The sequence below is a fragment of the Vulpes lagopus genome, chromosome 10, assembly GCF_018345385.1.
Source record: "Vulpes lagopus strain Blue_001 chromosome 10, ASM1834538v1, whole genome shotgun sequence".
Lineage (NCBI taxonomy): Eukaryota > Metazoa > Chordata > Mammalia > Carnivora > Canidae > Vulpes > Vulpes lagopus.
The window spans coordinates 91,812,325-91,833,097 of record NC_054833.1 but is presented as its reverse complement, the minus strand read 5'-3'; the positions used below and the strand labels follow the sequence as shown (position 1 = coordinate 91,833,097).

General features: G+C 54.3%; 1 protein-coding gene across 6 annotated transcripts in view; it reads right to left on the bottom strand.

Annotated features, from left to right (window-relative positions):
• Window positions 1-2,222: 2,222 nt before the first annotated feature.
• The window catches only part of CA5A (carbonic anhydrase 5A), a 33,998-nt gene continuing 15,447 nt past the window's right edge, over window positions 2,223-20,773 (bottom strand). Inside the window, exons 3-7 of one of the 6 annotated variants that reach the window (XM_041772112.1) lie at window positions 16,283-16,401; window positions 15,062-15,157; window positions 14,834-14,896; window positions 11,232-11,387; window positions 2,223-4,862 (exon numbers count right to left, since the gene is read on the bottom strand). In XM_041772112.1, the coding sequence (XP_041628046.1) occupies window positions 4,836-4,862; window positions 11,232-11,387; window positions 14,834-14,896; window positions 15,062-15,157; window positions 16,283-16,401 (461 nt within the window). In that variant the 3' untranslated portion in view covers window positions 2,223-4,835. Of the gene's footprint in view, window positions 4,863-8,093; window positions 10,464-11,231; window positions 11,388-14,833; window positions 14,897-15,061; window positions 15,158-16,282; window positions 16,402-20,773 lie in introns of those variants that run through there. The other 5 variants (XM_041772110.1, XM_041772108.1, XM_041772113.1 and 2 more) reach the window with 5 other exon arrangements.

Genomic DNA, 20,773 nt, shown 5'->3' with positions numbered 1-20,773 from the left:
AGTCTGATTTCTTCACGTGGATAATATGCAACTAGTGCTGGGCATCTATCCTGCACGTCCTTGCACGGGCTCATTTGGGACATGGCCCCCCACCTTCTTTCACTGACACCAGTTGAGTTATATCTTCCTAGAACAATAGACAGAAATCCTACCCACCAGGACCTCAGAATGTGATCTCATTTGGAAATAGGTTATTGCAGAGGTATGGGAAGGTGTGATTGTGATAGAGCAGGCTGGCTCTGACCCAGTGTGACTGGTGTCCCAGCCTATGAAGACCAGACACAGTGATAATGAGGATGGCTGAGGACCACTGCTGACACCAGAGGCAGAAGAGGCCGGATGGGTCCTTCTTGGTTTCTGAAATATTTTAGAAAGGGTGGGCACCTGTGCATGGGCCCCCTCTCTGACCTGGTCGGTGATGCTAGTCTGTCAAGGGTGTAGGGAGATCCAGCCCTAATCCATCCACATGGCATCCCCACGGGGTCCCTGACTCACGGAGCGCCCATCGGTCCCCATGGGCCCAGCTCTGCGGGGGCTGGCCTTCCCTGTGGACACCAACAGTGCCAGCAGCTGGGAGAGCAGTTCCATGCAGAATCATCTTCTGGTAGAAGGAGGGACAGATGCACGGAGGCTGTGCTGCCCTGTGCGGGCAGGGAGGTCCTGCTGGGGACACAGATGTGAGCTTGCAGGGTCTCCACCCTCCTCAGACTGGCCACCTGCAGGCCATCACACACCCTGAATTTTCCTTGATTGTGGAGTGCAATGGGGGGAGGAGGTAGCTCCCAGTGGTCAGCCCACCTCCAGCAGCCAGCTCAGGCCCACAAGCAGGAAGTGGCAAGGAGGGCCATCCTGTTCCCATTGCTGCTCCCAGCCAAGTGGACATGGACAGTGGCAGGAGGGTCTGGGCTGCTTCTGGCCCCCACACCAGAGCAGCTTAGGAGGACTCAGGCGGCCTTAGGATGAGGCCCTGCCTGCTGGGCCCCAATGCCGCCCCAGTTCCCCAAGGTTGGGCCCCTGGGGCTGGACCTGCCTGCTGGGAGTCTCACCCCAGACATTTTCACCCTCCCCATGCAGCAGTGCTGTGCACACATGCGTCCATGTCACTGCCCTCGGCCCTTCCAAGATTGTAGAAGTGAGTAGAAAAAGGGAAAAGTCAATTGAAAGTGTTGCTCTCACACCTTGAGGCCATGGAGGCACAGTCGGAGCTGCAAGGGGTGGGGGTCCCTCCACCTTCTTCCCTTGACCTCTGCCCCGAACTTCCAGGCCAGCTGAGCAAACCCTGTCCTCTGAGCTGTGTATCATTGCCTTGACCATATCCTCAACACCCCACGTTTTCTGGCTCTTACAGCCAGGGTGGTGGAAGCCACAGCGAGAACATCTGCAGCATCCAGGGCTTCCTGCCCCCGTTGTGGCGTGGGTCACCGCAAGGCATACATCTGGAGCATGTGTGACATGCACCCCACTCTGTTCCTCTCCTCTCTCTCCCCTTGGGGATGAACTGCACCTTTGCATGCCCCCCCAAGGTCCCTCTGGGTCTGGTCCCCTTCATCGGATCGCTGCCCTCCCCAGCTGCTACTTTGCCCCTTGTTTACAGCATCCAGACATGCTGATCTCTGCTCCTCTAGAACTTTCCAGAACCATCCTTCAGGATTTGCAAGGCTCACCTCTTCACCTCCTGCAAATCTTTGCTCAGATGTCACCTCCTCCATGAGGCCCACCCTGACTGGGCATCCGACTTCCTACCTCCACCCTGCACTTTCTGGAGCCCTGGTCCAACTCTAGTGTATTCCACACTTGCTTCTCACATCCCCTGCCTCTGTGCTGCCTTCCCACCGATGCACGCTCCGCAGGGGCTGGGCCCGGTGTGCTTTCTTGTTTTGTTCACTGACGTATCCCTACTGTCTTGCTCACTGACTGGTACACGCTGGCAGGAGGGGTTCAGTAAATGGTTGGAGAAACTGCGTGTTTGGAGTTGCGGATATGTGTGTGCAGCCTGAGCTGTATGCTTGCTGTTTGATGTCTATACCTTTGATTTGTGTTTATGTGTTCGGGGACCTTGAACACCTGTAGGGTGGTCCCTCTGAATTCCCAGAATTCAGTAAAAGGATCAGAAGATTTCACTTTACTTAAAAAGTTTCCCCGTTTCAATGCTACTAAAAAAAAAAAAAAAAATCCCGAACTGACAGGAAATTCTGACAAAGTATCACCTTGACATTGAAAAAACACACAGCTTTAATCTTCAGTGCAACAGTCGGTGAACATATCTTAAGTATGGCGGAAACAGAAGAGCTTTCTTCCTGTTGACATACATTCTGACACTTCCATGGACTTGGGGCCAGGCATCCCTACTGCTCAGCAGCAGGCGTGCCAGCTGACCCTGTGTGTTAGTCAATGTGCGGACAAGCGGACTCTCACATTCACCTGCTCCCACCTTGCCCTGGATTGTGGGGAGAACTCATCCTGCATCCTATAACCTGGTACTAAGCAGTACAAGGGCTAGATGTGTGCCTTGCACGTAGCTCTTATAACTCTGCAGAGTCTGGAGGGATTGACACTCTTGGGAGCCATGGTTCTCAGAGAGGCTCACTCAGGCTGCTTAGCTCTTCCTCTGTGTTTTGGGCACAGAGGCCACTGGGCAGATGCCACACACACCAGGTCAGGTAAAGGACTCCGAGCTGAAAGATAGATTTGGGGAGGTGAGAATTCAATTCTGTACTTCAGAAGTCTCCAGAAAGATATTGTTCACCACCCTACACAATGCTTTCTATGGTGAGAGCCAAAAACCTAGGCTACTTCATGCTGTCCCTGCTGCTCCATGCTGCTCCATGCTGCTCCCTGTCTCCTCCATGCTATCCATTCTGCTCCATGCTGCTCTATGCTGTTCCGTGTATTCTCCGTGTTCTTTCATGCTGCTCCATTCTGCTCCATGCTACTCTATCCTGCTCCACGCTGCTCCATGTCTTCTCCATTGTGCTACATGTCTTCTCCATACGGCCCCATACTGCCCCATGCTGCTCCATGCTGCGCCATGTCTTCTCCATGCTGCCCTTAGTCTTTTCTCCATTCTGCTCCATTCTGTTCCATATGCTCCATGCTGTTCCATGTTTTCTCGATGCTCTTTCATGCTATTCCATGCTGCTTCATGTCTTCTCCATGCTGCTTCATGTTGCCCTATGGTATTCCATGCTTCTCCATGCTGCTGCATGTCTTCTCCATGGTGCTCCATGCTGCTGCATGCTGCTCCATGTCTTCTCCATGCTGCTCTATGTCTTCTCCATGCTGCTCCGTGTTTTTTCCATGCTGCTCCATGCTGCTCTATCCTGTTCCATGTCTTCTCCAACTGCTCCATGCTGCTCCATGTCTTCTCCATGCTGCTCCATGTCCCACCCCCACTTTCTCCCACATCAATTGGACATGCTGTAGGCACAGAGGAGACAGTTCTCTTGGGAGGTGCCAAGGAAAGAGTCACTGCAGAAGAGGCACTGGGGCTGAGCCTTGCTTGATGGAAGTTTATGAGCAGAACTGGGAGGGGAAGCGTATTCCCAGGAGAGGGAACAGCATGACCCAAGGCACTGAGGCAAGAGCATGTGTGGCTTCCATGGAGATAGCAGGCAGCACCTGAGCTTTATGGGTTGGAGCTCCTCATTTAGCCTCCATGAAGAGTGTTTATTCTGCACTGCAAGTCAACAGGTAGGTGAGGATACCACCCTCTCAGGGAAGCCAGCTGCGGACCAGCTGACACACATGAGCACACCTCATCCGAGCGCCCCATCCGAGCACAGGGGTGGAGGACTGCAGAGAGGCCCGCAGTCAGGGCAGAGGCTGAGCAAGAAGAGGAGGACCCATGCAAACGGTCGTGGGACAGCAGTCCAAGCAGAGAGGACCCCACACTCAGGGGTAGCAGGGAGACCTAGAAGGAAGGAGTGGCATCAAGAGGCAAGTGGTGCAATTCTGGCCTGGAGTGAGGCAGTCCAGGTGCAGCAGCACCGAGCATGGGGGATGGGAAGAGGATCTGAAGCAAGGATCCACAGCCGGAGCTCTGGGGCCTCCTCAAGGCCGGTCTGAATGCTGTGGGGTGGAGGTGTCGGAGGTATCGTTTACTGAGAGGGAGTCAGTAGGCGCCTTTTGGCAGGAGGACAGGCACGCAGGACGAGGAACCCCAGGTGCAGGCTGAGGGCCAGGTGTGCCTCTGTGTTCTGGGTGTGTCTTCAGGGAGGAGAAGCAGGAGCAGAGGTTAGGGGGTGGGAGAGCAGAGTATCCAGGCCAGAAACACAGGATGAGAGGAGCCCCAGACTCCTGGCTGGTGCAGAGTGGCGGGGGAGGGGGCAGGGGCCTGCGCAGAGGATCTGCAGTGGGCCTCGTCCTGGGGAGCAGCGGGGGCAGCAGCATGGAGGGGGTTCAGCCTGGCCTGTGGCCCACCAGGAGCCCAGCCTCTCTGGTTCTGGGGTCAGGAAGGGGAGGGGAGGGAGGGACGGCAGCATGCCAGGAACCGGTACTTCTTACACATTTGTATTCTAAAAAATGAGAAAATAACATAAAAGCACAGGGAGGAGTCTTTGAGCTTTCAAGTCTGGGCCAGAGTTTCCACAATACGGTCCTCAGCCACAATTGCGCCACACTGAGAGCCCGTCCCGCAAACCCGTGGACCTTGACCTCCGTGTCTGGCGGCCGCTCAGGACAGGGAGTGGGAGCGTCTGTGTTTGTTTTTTGTACCATTGCTTTGAGGGCTGAGATCCACGTCTTTCCTCTCAGGCTGTTTGTGGTCTCAGTGCAGTGCATCCAGACGCGGCGTGGTTCCCGGGAGAGTCGTGGTGTCCCAGGGTTCCCGCCGGCTTTTAAAAATAACTGACAAAAGAGAACACCTACCAGGAGACCAAGACATGTCCGTTCACTCAAAGGGCAGATTTACATCAACATGAAAAATGAGGATGAAAGTTCTCCTACCTGTTCTTGGAATTCTGGTTGGGACACAATGTTATCGTGTGACGTGGAACCGAGCCCGGGCGCCGGGGCTCTGTCTTCCTCTTGCAAGGCCACTCTGCACACCTGGGTCTGTCTCTGCCCCAGTGCAGAGGGACCCCCCCACCCCCACTCCAAGTTCCGGTGCAGAGACCCCATCTCCAATTACCGACATGCCTTCATTATCTATAAGTATAATTCTCAGAAACTGTGGGAGGTCTGAGCAGGTGCCGGTTTGAATGCAAGTGCCCATCAGAATGCGCCTGTAGGGCACGAGAGCATGGATGGGACCTTTCACGGAACAGTACAGTTCAGGACTTTCTTTTTCTGATGGGAGACTGCCCTCTTCTCCTGCTGACCTGCACACATCAGAGGATGCAAGAGCAAAACGCTTCCTGGGCCCTCCCGTTGGAGCATGGCTCTTTCTCCCGCCTTGGCCTCTAACTGGGCAAGAGCCACAATCTCTCCAAGGAGCCTCAATTTCCCCATTAAAACCTGGGGGGGTCATTTCACAGAACTCCCATGGAACGTGTTAAGAAGGCTAATGGAAAAAAAGAAGGCTAATGGGATTAAAAGGGTCTCGTCCCCGGCCACGCAGGCTCCAGGGGAGCTTTCCAAAACACCATTCCTCAAACCAAGAGAATGGCAGGCTTTGGGGTGAGTGCTGGGCCCCACGTGGTCTGACACACGGTGTGGGTGAGGATCGCTGAGCAGGTGTGAAAGCAGCCCAGGGGCTGGACGGGAATGCCACCTGCACTGTGCCAGTTGCTGGCAGTGGCGGGACCTGCTGTTCATTGTGAATTAAGTGACCAGGGATAGCAGCTTAGACGTGGTACAGAAACATATCCATTTTGACAACTTCAAGCCAATCCTCTCTCACCCAGTGTCACCACCAAACTCAGCCCTTTTAAAGTAAAAAAAAAAAAAAAAAAGAAAAGAAAAGAAAGAAAAACCCAAAAAACCTCACATTTATTTTAAGTTATTTTATTGCAAATGAGTTACCTGTATCCCTATCAGCACCCAGAGCTGTCTTCCCTTAGTGGCACCAGTCACCTACCAGCAGTGAGTTTTTTGATGCCCTCAACATGGGGGCGGGCTGTCTGCCCCATGGCACTTCCCCCTTCCTGCCCTGCTCTACTTACTCCCAGAGATACTGGCATGGAAATCCCAGGCAGCCTCACGTCCTGTCCACAGGGCCTCAGAAACCTGGGCTCACTGATGATACACCTGCCCAGGTTGAGTTCAAGAGCTGTGCTGTCCAACATGGTGGCCACTGGCCGGGCATGTGTGGCATTAGAATTCAAGTAATTAAAATTACACACAATTAAAATTCAGTCCCCCAGTTGCACTGAACACATTTAAAGTGCTCAGTGGTCATGTGTATCCAAGAGCTGCCGTATAGGACAATGCAATTCTGAAATATTCCATCATCCCAGAAAGTGCTATAGGACAGCACAGTTCTAGAACATTCCACCATTAGAGAAAGGGTTATTGGACAGTGCAACTCTGGTGTCTCCCTCCTACCCCTGCGTCTCCCCAGCACCTTTCCCAATCTGCCCCTCCCCCCATCTCCAGGGGAGACCAGTCTCAAGGAAGCCCTGGGCTGCTAGCCTGAAGTTGCCACAATGTAGTTTTGCACACACAGTGTGGACGGCTGAGTAATGGCCCAGGACATCCTTGTCCTCGTCCTTGGGACCTGTGGGTATGTGACCTCACATGGCAAAGAGACTTTGCAGGTGGGATTAAGTTAAGGATCTGGAGGTGAGGAGATGAGCCTGGATGATGCAAGGGAGCCCCGTGGATCCACAAGGCCCTTGTAAGAGGGAAGTGGAGGGTCTGAGTCAGATGGACAGTGTGGTGATGGAGGCAGAGGCTGGGGGCGTGATGTGCCTGGACAGTGGAGGAGGGGCCCCGAGCCAGGGGTTGCGGGTGCCTTCAGCAGTTGGGGAAGCCAGGAAACCACTTGGTCCTGGAGCCTCCAGCAGGAACCAGCCCGCCCACATATTGACCGCCCCTCCAGACCCCAAGGCAGCAAATGCATATTGTGGGAAGCCACTGAGTTTGCAGCACCTTCACCCTCTCCGCCACAGGACGCTCTCCCTGTGCACGAAAGCCCACCTCACTAAAGACTCAGGAGTGGTGACCTTGCCCCAGAAGACAAGAAATAGTCTTGGTCCGAGCCAAACTTTAAAGTACCCTCTCCTCCTTGACCATCCTCCCGCAGCTCCACCCTCAGGCTAACGGCCAGGCCATGCACCCATCACCCCATCACTGGCTAACTCACGCTCACTTGGCAGAACAGAGGTGCCTCTGTGGCTCCAGCCTCCTGGAGGGCCTGATGTGCTGCGTTCGGATGAGGCGTTGTGACACGGTGGGGTGGGCGCCATGACCATGCTCTTTCCCAGGGAAGAGGGTGCGTGAGGAGGTGCAGGACTGCTTTCTCTGCAGCTCTGCATCCAGAACCTCCAGTCCCCCAAAGCCAGACTGTAACCTGCGGTGGCTCTGAGCGCTCCGCCAAAACAAACCACCTCCATATCATACGTTCTCTCTGATTTGAAATGCTACTTGTGGGCTGTAATAAGTCTATTTATTCTTTATCTCCCCAAAATGAAATGGAGTTTTTTTGCTGCACCCCAGTGAATAGCATATTTTCTGCTCAGGAGCAGGGTGGGGGGGCACCGTGGCCACATGCTTGCTGCATGTCTGTCATCCCTGGGCTCTGAATGCCCAACATTGACAGGCAGTCTCCACATTCCTGGCATTCCCAGGGAAAAAAGATATCTTAGCTTTTTAAAACATAAACAACAGCTACTTACATTACAGGGAGAAAAGGACTATTTAGAAAAGGAAGAGGAAGAAAATATGCAATGCTTATGACTCCATGCTGTGTCCTGCTGTGCACCTGACAGCAGGGTAAGTCGGAAGATGACACGATTGTGTTGTCCATGCGCTGCACCCCCACCAGAGAGGATGCAATATCCGTGTTGCTATAAGAATAAAAATGCCATTTTCAATTAGGATGTCCCTGGGCCTTGAAAAGGAGGAAAGCTCTCCAACACATGCTCTAAGATGGATGAATGTGGAGGACGTGATGCCCAGTGCAAAAAGCCAGTCACAAAAAGACAAACACTGTATAGGGCTCCACTTATATTTTACTCTAGCGTGGTCAAAGTCATAGAGGCAGACACCAGGATGGTGGCCGCCATGGGCGGGGGTGGGCATGGGCAATGAGCACGGACTGGGGGGAGGGTTCCATCACCAGACAAGGAATGCTCCAGGGCTGGCTGGTGGGGACGGTGGCATGATGCTGGGAATGCAATCAACACCACATACCCATTCACTTAAAAGTGGGTGAGAGGGTATCATGTAATGTGTGTTCCACCACAATTAAACAAAAAAACAAAACCCCACAGGGAGAAGCCATTCCACGCCCTCCAGAATGACCACAACTAAACGGGGCACCGTGTCCTGAGCAGCCACTGGAAAAGCACTTGACCATATCTGCAGGAGCCTCCATAGGGAACCAGCACGGCTGACACCTGCAAACCAGGCCTCTAGCCTCCAGAACCACAAGGAAACACATTTCTGTTGCTTTCGCCCCTCTGGTTAGTGGTCATTCATCCCAGCAGCCTCAGGACACTGCTGCACCCAGAAGTCTGGAGGTGGAGACGGTGCACGTGGGTCCCAGGCCCTGAGTTGTCTGGCAAGCACGGGGTGGCCATGCGCGTGGAGAATCAGAGGGCGCCTGTCTGAGACGAGGAGGCGCGGGTGCACGGGGCTGGACAGGCACCCGCCGGGGGCCCTGAGATACCCCGTGCGTCCCACACTTCCGTTCCCTACCATTCCAAAGCTTCTTTGAAGTGGTTTCTTTTCCTCGCAACTGGAAAGCACAGAGACTGAAACAACGATCTCTTTCTTTCTATCTTTCTTTCTTTCTTTTTTTTTAATTTCAGAGGTTGCTTCCAACCTCTGAGCCCTCTTCCACAGCCTGGAAGGATGAACGGATCTCCCGGTTCATCAAAGGCTGAACTGGGCGGTTGTTGTTCACCATCATCTGCTCTTCTTCACCAAGAGCAGAAAACAGGAGTGTGCGAAAGGCGGCCAGCTGGAATGGAGAGCAACCAGAGTATGCGGGGTGCCGGTTCGGAGTCAACCAGCTCCTGCCTCGTGCAGTCGTGCCCCCTGTCCCTGCCCGGACACAGTGAATCAGGGACAGCCGTGCATGACCGGCATAGGGTGGCAGAGGGGATGCCCGAGCTAGGCCACAGGAGGCATTGCAGCTTCCGCCTTGGTCTCTGGCATCCCCCGCTCTGGAGAAGCCAGCTGCAGTGCTGTGAGGACACGCTAGCAGCCCCAGCCAGCAGAGTTAACAGCCAGCACCACCTTGCCAGTCGCTTCACTGAGCTACTCTGGGAAGGGGCCTGTGGCCCGGCTCAAGCGTTCAGAGTCCCAGGGGACACCTGGCTGTAACACCATCAGCGGCCCCAAGCCAGAACCACCTCGTATGCTTCCCCACAGCAAGGTAAGGAACATATGTAACATAAAAGCTAAATAAACACATACAATATAACATAATGTTTGATTCACTTCCCACTGAAGGAGCTGAAAGTACATTTTTAAATCACCTCGTTTGTCCTCAGATTTTATTGAGGAGCTTGTGAGGGTCGCTCACATGTTTAGCCACCTGTGGAGCTGGGATTGTGTCTACACAGTGACCACGTGTTGCACAAACTAGAGCTGCATGGCTGGCGGCTCCCCCAGGGCATGGAGGGCATGGAGCACAGCCGTGTGCAGACTGTCCTCATAGGTCTCATCACGCCGTCTGCGGCCACCAGTCTCTCCCCTGCTCTTCGGCCACTGCACCTGACATGTACAGGTGCTTGTGTGCTGAGGGACAGGAGGGGTATCAGGGACCGGGGCCCATTTCTCGACCCGGGTCTTCCATCAGTGTGTCTGACAACTCTGGTTCAGGAGAAGAGCAGATAGCTCTGCCTTCCAGAGCAAACAGTGTCATTCCACAACTTTGTCATGAGAAGCTATTCCCAGAATCGTGAGGCTGGAGCCTCAGAAAGTGTACGTGTGACCGGCCAGGAAGGTCCAGCCTGCGCAGGGATCAGGGCCATGGCAGTGCACTTGCCACATGTCTGTCATCCCTGGGCTCTGAATGCCTGACACACACAAGATGTCTCGACATTCTTGACATTTCCAGGAAAAAGAGACTCTAAGTCTTTAAAATGTAAACAAGTAATAGCTACTTACTTTACAGGGAGAAAAAGACTATTTAGAAAAGGAAGAGGAAGGAAATTAGAACCGATGCAAAAACCCTGGACAGCCAGGTACTAGCTTCTGGTGTAAGTCTGTGTGTGAGATGAGGGCACGGCTCTGGGAGCACTCACTCACCTCCTCCCTGCCCCCCGACCTCGGCCACTGGGGCCTGCTGTGGCTGGTGGCCTGTGAGCAGAGGCTGTCAGTGTGCATGTGGGGTTTACTTGACTGTTGCATATCTGTTGTACACCATGGAAACCAGCTCTGGGTTAGACAGTAGTCCAAGAAGCATGAGACACACAGGGCCCGACCCAAACCCCAGCCACCCTACCACCCACAGGCAACCCACAGACCCAAAAGCAAGAACAATAAATGCTTGTTAGGAGCCGTTGAGTTTTGGGGTGGTTTGTTACGCAGCATTATCGTAGCAATAGCTGACTGACACAATCCTTCTGAAATTTTCTCTCAGCATGCATAACTTCTGAAGACAGCACATGAGAGAAACCTCTTCAGTCTCAACTGCTTACCATTCCATCATCTAAAGAAGTGGGACAAATGCTAAAAGTCTTCTCGTCTCCATCAATTACCCCACTTCCTTAATGGCTTTCTAAAATTCATCGATGATGTTCTTTTCTCGGTTAATTTGTTCACCTACAAATACCTACTGAGGTCCCACCCTAGGCAGGCATCCGTGTCCCAGTTATAATGTCACTTCTGTTTCTTTTAAAGTCACTTTTGTCCAACACACACTGCAGAGCAAGCACTGACCAGTGTGCAGGCGTTTGTCATTAGGGATACCTGCAAGGTCTCAATTTGAAGCCACAGAATGTTAGAGGCCACCAGAGTGTATTTCTCAAGTCCCTAGCTCAAGAAATGCTTCTTGCTCAGGAGCATCCAAACCACACCAGAAAATAAAACCCGTGACACCTGCTCACAGGACCTCAGCTGCCCTGACAAGACACATGGCTCCCGTACCATCCTGCCACACTGATTCAGGGGCAGCTTACCTGGTTTGGAGCCACTTCGATGGGCTGCTTCTGGATGATCCAGGTGACCGACTCAGTGAGTGGAGGGGTGGTGAGGGAACCCGGGTAGGTCCAGTAGTCCCGGCAGGTGGGCAGGAGGCAGGAGGGCTGGAAGGGGCCCACAGTGGCCCGTGCACCCTGAGAGACCAAGACCACAGGTGGTGTCAGGTCTCAGGTAGCGATGGGGGCATGCAGGAAGAGAGGGAACGGCACCCCTCATGTGCCAAGCTCCCTGTGCCGCCACTGAGGGGGGATCGTGCCTGCACCTCCCCTGCTTGGGAGCCTCTGTTCAGAATTCGTGTTTCCTTGCTTTGCAGGCTTCACCAAAGGGTGGGGGAAAGCTGCCTGTCTGAGAGCCAGGGGCACAGGTGGGGTGCCACCTTCATCCACTCGCCCGCAGCTGTGTGGTGTGTAACTCCACATTGTGGAGGTGCAGTAGCAGACAGAGAGGACAAATTACCCACATTCATGGAACTTACCTTTTACCAGAGAAAAGCAGACCACAGCAGAATAAGTAAGTGAAATATCTAGTAGTTCTCACCATGGTTAAGCATGATGGAGGGAAATTTAAGTAGGACGGTGAGGTCAGAAATGCTGAGGGTAGGGCCTGATGTTTTAAGAGGGGTGGTCCCGAAGGCCTCATAGAGAAGGAGACATTTGAGCAAAGACTTGGAAGAGGTGAAGGAAGAGGCCTGCAGGTTTCTGGGGGAAGATCCTTCCAGGAAGTGGGCAGAGCTAGTGCAAAGGACCTGAGGCATGGTGTGCCCCAAAGCGCTTGAGGAATAGCACAGAGGCCACGTGGTGGGAAGGAGTGAGCGAGAAATCGAAGCAGTAAGGAGGATATGGGGGGGCACCCCTGCTTCTGCCCAGTACTGGGGACCCCTGAAGAGGTCCAGCAGCAGGGCCAGGAAACTGGGGCTCATCACAGTGCAGGGCAAGGTAGAGGTGCAAAGAGAACCTATTGGTTCTCCAGCCAGAGGCTCTCCAGCAGGGCTTTCACTCAGTGGTGAAAGGGTCTCTTGGGGTCTCTCCAGGTGTGGAGACCTGGGAGCAATGTTGCACGCACCAGTGCCGAGGTACCTAAGCTGCGGAGCGGCCCCGGGCAGCACGGCGGGAGGGTGTCCAGGCACGGCGCGGACACGCTCGACTGGGGAAGGAGGCCTCCCTGTTCGCCTGGACTCTGCGCCACCTGCAGACGCAGGAGCTGGGGGCCCGCGGCCCAGCTGTCCCCTAACTGCTGACTCCCCCCAGTTAGACGCACGGTCCGGAGGCAAGCTGGAGGACCCAAGGCCGGGAACCGCTTCCCGTGGTCGCTGCCATCACCGCCACCACTGCCCGCGGCGCCAGACGATGCACTGCGTGATTCGTGTCTCCTTAACGGTTCAGAAACAGCCGAACGGCAATATGTTCACGTAGCCCGGCACCCACTGGTCTAGAGCACCCAGGGCTCTGCTCTCGGCATAGGCACAGATGGGTGCCCGCCGCTGCCCACACCGTCCGTTTCAGGGACTCAGCACCTCGCAGAGAGCCCCCGGAATGGCTCTTTAAGCCACCCTGCTGCCCAGCCTCCCCCGCCCCCCCACCCCCGACCTGCTTTCTGTCTCCTCTGCTTTGCCTACACAGAATCCCACGGGATGTGGCATGTCCTTCGGGGTCGTGCCTTCAAGGTTCACCTGAGTGGTGGAAGTTGGAGCTCCTGTTCCCTCCCATGGCTGGAAACGCCACCTCTTGTGATCTAGTGAATTCTTGGAGGAGGCGGGTCATGCACCCACTTGGGACAAAATGCAAGGAGCACCAGTGGGAGCACCAGTGCCCCCCTGGTCCCTGAGACTGCAGCCCGGGAGGGGCTGATGTGCCCGATACCATCCGAGGCTGTTACCATGAAGTTCTCCAGATCCACCTGCGAGAGGAATTTCTATTTATTGAAGAGGAAAGTAGGTTAGATACAAGAGACTGGCCCAAAGCCACGTGACTAGCGGCAGAACCCAGATGCTGCGGGAAGCCTCTCCACCCTAAAGCCAGCTGTCCCTCCTTCCCTGAGGCTGCAGGAGTGGGGTCAAGGCCGCAGCCATGTGGAGGGGTGGCTGGATGCATGCACCACCAGTTTCCATCAACTAAAGTTTTGGGAGGATCCACGACTATGCATTGTCAAACCCACAGAACTGTAGGCCACGGAGATGGTGTCTGACATGGCACATTTAAAGAATGGCTCCAGAGGTTGAGGGCACCCGCATGAGGCACAGATTGGGGCCACTGGGTCACACCTCCCAACCTGTGAGGCACAGACACCTGCTCTGCAGGGCTGGGCCTTTCGTCTCCTAGGCTCTCGCTCTTGTTTTCCAGGTTAGGAATCTGAGGCCAGAGAGGAGCGTCAGGAGCAGCAGCGAGCCCCAGGCAGCCTCCTCCGCCACCCTCGCTGACAGTCCCTCCCGCGTGGCTCTCCCAGGTGGCCCTGGGCTACCCAGACGTGCTCCAGAGCTTCTGCTGGAGGAAAACAGACCCCAGAGTAAACAGCACCTCACGGCCAGGTCCTTCCCTTCCCACCAAGAGGTGGAGGCCATGCCACGTGGGAGGTGGGTGCACACAGGGAAAACATCCTGGGTTTACTCTGGCTGCGGACCAGCAAGGAAGAGGATGCTCCCAGCACCTTGACCCTGAGGAGTTCCTGCGCTGGCGGATGGGACAGTGGCGGGTGAGGTGGTCCTGGTCCCATGGGGCCAACCTCAAGGTCAACATCAAGCGAGCACACGGCACACATCAAACAGACCCTGTGGAGCAGCAAAGGAAGGGCAGGCCCCTGCTTTCATCTGGAGCCGCTCTGGCCATTGTTGGGACAGGTTCCCATGTCCAGGGACCCCCAGGCCTCCTCGAGTCCTGGAACTCTTTTGTTTGGTACTGAACAAATAAACTACATTTCTTTGGAATTTCCATTTGTCCATCAAAGTCTTCTCTTGGCTGATGTTGGAGAAAACCTACTTTGGTGTCCTCGTCTTTTTGAGCCGAGCTCAAAGCAGCAAGGTGCACAAAGGGAGCTGAGCGATGATCCCCTCGCTGCGGGTGCATTCACAGGCTGGCAGGCCTTTCCCCCTGCCCTCAGCTTCTCTGTTCTCCTGGGATGGGGGACCCTGAGACCCTGCTCCAGCAGCATGCCAGGTAGCGTGGGGGTGGACACCCCTAAAGGTAGTTAGGTGTTTATTGCAGTCAGTTTTAAAACAAGCATCATCTCTGGTGGATGTTGTTGCCTGGGTCCAGGCTAAGGATTTTTTAAAGCTGATCAGTGTAAGGAAAATTACTAGGGGACTGATAGCAACCAGTGACAGGTGGCCAAAACCTTCAGGATGCTGCCCGAGTGGCTGAATGTTGGGAAACTTGGATGGAGTCTGGCACACCCACTATACTAGGGAGGGAGGGGTCCACGGGGAGCAGGGACCCATGGTCATCAGAGAGTGAGCCACAGGGAGACCCGTTCCTGAACTGGACTCAGGCCCCCTCAGCCATACCCTTCCACCCCATTGGTCTCTTATCCTTGCAAACGAGTCATTAATATAAGTAAAGGTGCTTCAACTTCAAGCTACACAGCTTACCTTGTGCTTTATTTCCGGCAAGACTTCCACCAGCTTCTGCAGCCCCTCATGATGGGCCCCCAGCTGCCCAGCATAGACGAGAAAGGCCCGTTGGAAAAGGCGGCCGGCAGGATGGCGAGCGTGCCCCATGCCCTGCGCCCCATGTCCCGCGCCCTGCACCCCACACCCCGCACCCTGCAGACACGGTTCACCCGCTTCCCTGGGGGAGTCGTGCCTAAGCAAGACTACCTGTAGAAACACCCCTATCACGGCCACACCGTTCTCCCCCATGATGGCTTCTTTGTAATTTTGGTATTTCACAGAATTCCAGTGAACTAAATGCAGCTGAAAGAGAGGAAAAAGGACTCAGGTTTGTCCGCACGATGCCCCAAGGACGGCGGCGGCTCCTCCTCCCCTGGCCGGGCCGCCCACTGCGTGGTTTCGCTGGATGGAGGTGCAGCCGAGCGGTGCTGCCTGCCCAGGGGGAGCGAGAGCCGCAGAAAGTGGGGGCCTCGGCACCTCCCGCGGGAGGGAAGGGGGCTTCACGGTGTAAAATAGGAATCGGCGGCTGGATAGTTCGTGTGTATGAGAGACCCCGGAGCAGGGCTGCCAGGCCTGCTATGGGACGCTCAGTTACGTTGGAATTTCAGATAAACAAAGCACCATTTTTAATGTGAGCACGATGCCCAAATTGCATTTTTCCCCTATTTCTGCCTCCCTCCTTTGAACCTCATCTATGTCCCCATTTCATGTCCCTCCTTGCGTTTTCCCGAGCCCAACCTCGGCATCAGGACTGGCCAGCTGACGAGGATTTAAATAAGGGGCAGAGGACAAGGTAAGGAAGCAGGGGAGGCAGGGCCACGGGCCTGGCTTGGGTTCTGTGTGACGGGGGCACCTGATTCTGTCGATGCTGAGCTTGGCCCAGACCCGAGAAGGGGCCGGGGAGTTGGCACATGCGTCCTTCTGCAGGCATGAGCTGTGCTAGAGGCCTTTCTGAGTGGCGCCCAAGCCCCACGTCCATACCAACAGAGTCCAGAAAGCCCCCCAACCTCTCATGGTCAGCAAGACCTTCCCATGCAGCTGCTGGTGCCAGCACCGTGAGGACTCTGCCTAGGGTGCAGGGTCCACGTACACTCCATGTGGCGCCTGACTGCCAGTTAGCCCCAGTGCTCCCAGCCATGGGCACTGGGGACCAGTGAGGGTGGCACGGCGTCTCCCCACTATGCATGACTCCCCTGGAATCCCCTACCCGCTGTCCCTGTGGGTCACACAGAAATAGATAGCCGGGCCCCAGGCCCCATCTGCAGGCTGGCTGCTTTCTTCAGGGGCCCCACCTTGGAACCGGATTTGCCTTCCAGCCACCCCCTGGAATGCTCCTTTTCTGGGCAGCCGGCTGGCCAGTCGCCCTACAGGCGGGCCCGGGGTGTAGCAAGATCCCACACATTTGCTGCTGGGATGGCATCTACCAACCTCTGCCGGGTACGCACGGTCATCCACTGTGTGCTCTGAGCCCCACGCATTCGCCGCTCCCCAGTGGAAGTGGAACTGCTTTAGCCTGTAGTGGTTGTCCAAGGGGCCACCACTGATTCCTGGAAAACAAAACCAGCGGAACTGGGTTGTTAGTCTATTTGTTGGACTGGGTTTTGCTGTGACAGCATCTGTCTACCCTGAGGTCACACAGTTTCCCTCTTGAGAGATTGACACCCTGCTGAGATGACAAACTGCAAGGTGGGCCCCGTGAGAGGTGGGACCCTGTCCTTTGTCCACCTCTGTCCCCATCAGCAGGTCCCAGTGGCCAGAGCCACTGCAGGGATCAGTGTGGCCACCAGGTGGCGACAGGGACCTCATCCTCTTCCGTGCAGCAGGAAGGCAAAGAAAACTTTCTGAGATGAATGCTGGTCCTAGAGGCTTCCAGACTTTAATTTAAAAAAATGATGTCCTCAGGACGCTTGGGTGGCTCAGTGGTTGAGTGTCTGCCTTTGGCTCAGGGCGTGATCCTGGGCTCCCTGCATGGGTCTGCTTCTCCCTCTGCCTGTATCTCTGCCTCTCTGTCATGAATAAATAAAATCTTTTAAAAAATAATAAAATGATGTCTTTTGAATGAAAAAGTGGCAGCTTAAATTATACCATCAAAGAATTTCACGAACTAGTATGTAATGAGTGAGACGTTCACACAAACAAATTCTGAGAAACAACACCCTACCTTCTCCAGGGGTGCTGCCCTGTGTGCAGCCCCTGCTCGGTGTCATCTCACTGTATGACCAGGTTTGATTGGTGGAATCTCTTCTAAGTGACCCTAAGTACCCAGCATGGCCTCCTCCAGCACTGTTAGCGGACAGGAGCGTCCGTCACGGGGGCTCTGACTCTGAACCGTGGCGATCTGGGCAAGTCCAGGGCAAAGGCTGAGAATCGCATGCACACAGGCCAGCCTATCTCCAGCTGCACTTTGCTAACAGATCTCCATCCACATTGCTACAGATAGAACGGTAACTCTCATGCATCTTGCTTGGAACTGAAGTGAGCACGCTGCTGCTGGGCTGGGGGGCAGGTCTGGAGGCACCCTCCTACTCCCGGAGATCCCAGGGTGGCCAAGTCCACACGGACTCCTCGGTGTGATGGATGCTATTGACAACATCAGAGGCTACTGGCTGGTAGTATTCTCTGTTCTGGATTTGCCATAAAAAGTATAAGGAGCAGAAAGTGCTGAATGGTAAAATAGGAAACAAATTTAGTTCACAATTCTGAGCTCGACCAGCTCACAGAGCTCCTCTCTCGCCGCCTTTCTTCACTTGGAAATGAGTGTGGTTGGTCTAGACCTCACTAGGTTCTCTAGACTCCGATGGTTTTATGGGGGTAATCAACTTCCCTGAGCACACACTCATGAATTATATCTCCATTTTTTAAAAGATTTTATTTATTTATTCATGAGAGAGACACACACACACACAGAGAGAGAGAGAGAGGGAGGCACAGACACAGGCAGAGGGAGAAGTAGGCTCCATGCAGGGAGCCCGACATGGGACTCGATCCTGGGTCTCCAGGACCACACCCTGGACTGAAGACGGTGCTAAACCGCTGAGCCACCCAGGCTGCCCATTTATATCTCAATTTTTAAAAATACACAGAGAGAAGCATATAAAAGCATTGTTAAGTCACAAAGCCTCAATCTGTGAGGGGCCAGGAGATGCTCGCAGATGGGAAAGCAGGATAGAGAAGAGAACCTCCAGGGAGTTCCAATTACAAGGCTTTAATGGAGATTTTCTGTGGCTAAAATGACAAAGGGGGATGATTTTTTTCCCTGGAGAGGAGATGATCCTTGAGCCCACTGACCTTTGTAGTTTTGCATTGCATTGTGACTTACCAGGAGGGGTTGGGCAGGTTACTGGTAATCCCAGCAAGGGCAGCTAGGATTTAAACCCAGATCTGACACCAAAACCCACGCCTTTTCCACTTTATCCTTTCAAGCAGAAAACACAATCTCAGGAAATTACAGGACCATGAACCCAGGTAGTGGAAATCTTTGTGCTCCCTCCCACCTGGCAGCTTGTATCCATGATTCTAAGGGGCTTTGTAACACTGGCCAACCAGAGACCTGGTGCCACCAAAATGCACTCATTAGTGATCAAGAGGTAAGCCCAAGGGGTGAGTGCACAGCTTGTCTGAGCAACTTTCCTGCAGGAGGTGCCCTGGGCACCAAGGCAGAGATGGCAGCGTGCTCACCCACGCAGGCCAACATCATCTTTTCTAGAATGAGAGCGCCAGGAGGCAGGAACAACGAGTGGACCTTGGATTTGCAGCTTACCTCTGGCTCGAACTAGCTGTGTGACCCTGAGCGAGCTGCTCGGCCTCTCTGAGCCTCCATCTCCCCACCTGTGTAGGGAGTGTTGGTGGGATAAACAGAGGTGCCTGGTGGAGGGCTGTCATGACCATGATGATGCTGGTGACTCTACCTCATGTAAACTATCAAGGACTCTGCCCCTTCATCTATTAAAAAAAAAAAATCACCGGCTATAATGTTCTTGTGCTCCCTTCCTGCTCAAGCACCTTAGAATTCTATGTAGGTAAGGTCTCCAAAAGAATGATACCAACTGTATGAAGCATAAATGCATCCCTAGCTGGATGCTTGCTAGAGCCCTGCCAAAAATGCCCTTGTATAAAGGCATTTATTTTATTACTGGTGTGGCCAACAACAGAGCCAGGGATGGGAACCTGCTGGGATGGGAGGGGCTTGTGGGCACGTCCACTACTCCTACCTTTGCAGGTGTAGAGCTTCAAGGTCACAAGACCTTTTCAAGGTCACCCTCTGCACCGGACTGGAGCCCACGGACACAGCCCCATCCATGCTCACGAAGCAGCCTCTGGCCAGCCAGACTCCTGCCTATCTGCTTCCATGAGAGAATGAAGAATGGAAGCCCATCCTTTGGAACCCTGGGGCTCTGGCCCACCTCAGTGGGGCCCTCCAGGACTCATATCTCCTTCACGCTGACATCTGGTCCTCTGTAAACAAACAATGTTATCCTGGGCTGGGGACCACGGGAGCTCCTAACACCACTCCCCTCCCCCAGAAGGCTGCTGCACCTGACTAGCCTTGGCATACGCAAACACAAACAAGGAGATCAGCAAAACGTGAGCTTCCTAGGAGGCTAAATGAGGAGGAAGGAGGATAGTTTATAGCCTGGGCTGGGCTGGAACAGTGCTGTGGGGCAGGTCAGTGGTGCAGACGCTCAGAATTGAGCTGTTTGGTGGTCTCCCTTTCAGCCTTTAAGTGCAGCCCAGGAAGAGTGCAAGAGCAGGTCAGAAAGCACAACGTCTACATTTGGGAATGCCCTAGGTCAGCTGGCAACCCCACCCTAGACCTGCTTGAAGATCCAGGCCGTGGGCTTGTGCAGCAGTTCCAGCCAGACTTGGGCAGCCTTCTCCCCGGGACAGGTAGGAACTCCACTCGCGGCTGCGGCCCCGGGATAAGATAATCTCAGGGTGACTTGTCATAATGACAGTGCAGCATCAGTGTAATCCTCTTTCAAAACGATTTAAAAAGGCAAGTCTGATTTGGTAGAAGGGGGCCTTTGGCAGACCAGGCCCCAACCCGCCGAGGAGGGCTCCTGCAAGTGTCTCAGCTGGCTGTCTCCCTGAGCCGGCGCATCGAAGCATAACTGGGGACGTGCCCGAGCCACGGCCAGACCCTCCAGATAGGCCGAGGAGGCTGACTCCACGCTGAAAGGTGCTGTGCCCGATACCACTGTGTCTGGACTTACAACAGCCACTGTTAACGGCCATCTATTTGTGAGTTCAGTGCTTTCACCAAGATGGAGCAGGCTTTTGGCAGGCATGGTGGTTTTAAGGCTTAAAATAAATACATGAGAAGTTTGAGATGCTCTAATTAGTTAAAACTGCAAATAGCACAGCGCAGCCAAGTCTCCAGCCTGTTCTTGGGGCCACCCTGGGAGCTGATGAACATCCTGAAGCTGTGACACACAAGGACAAAGGGTTTGCATGTGCTCCCTGCACCAGGAAGCTCTCTCTCATTCTCCCAGGAACGCCAGGGCCTCAGTTGATGGTCAGCGCACTCTCAGTGCTCCAGCAGCCCAGGCCACCCTCCTCTCCCACACGTGCACCCACTCCCTGGTAGTTATGCTCTAAGATCATCCCACGTCAGCTTCAGTTTGAAAGCCAGGTGGATTCAGACTCATTGATTCCATGTAGCTTAGCTTTGCATGGGCCCTTTTAGCTCTTCATCTCAAGACGACGACACGTTTGTCTTCAGAACACGGTGAGGGTCAAATACAGCCACGCTTACAAAACACTCCCTGGCACAGCCCCTGGGATGCAGAACGGCCCCCTAGTGATTGCGATTTCTGTTACTATTACTGGTTCTCGTCCTTACTAAAATGATCACCGTCATCATCGTCAACATCATCAAAGCAGAGATCTGCAGAGACCCGAAGCTGCCGATACCACAGC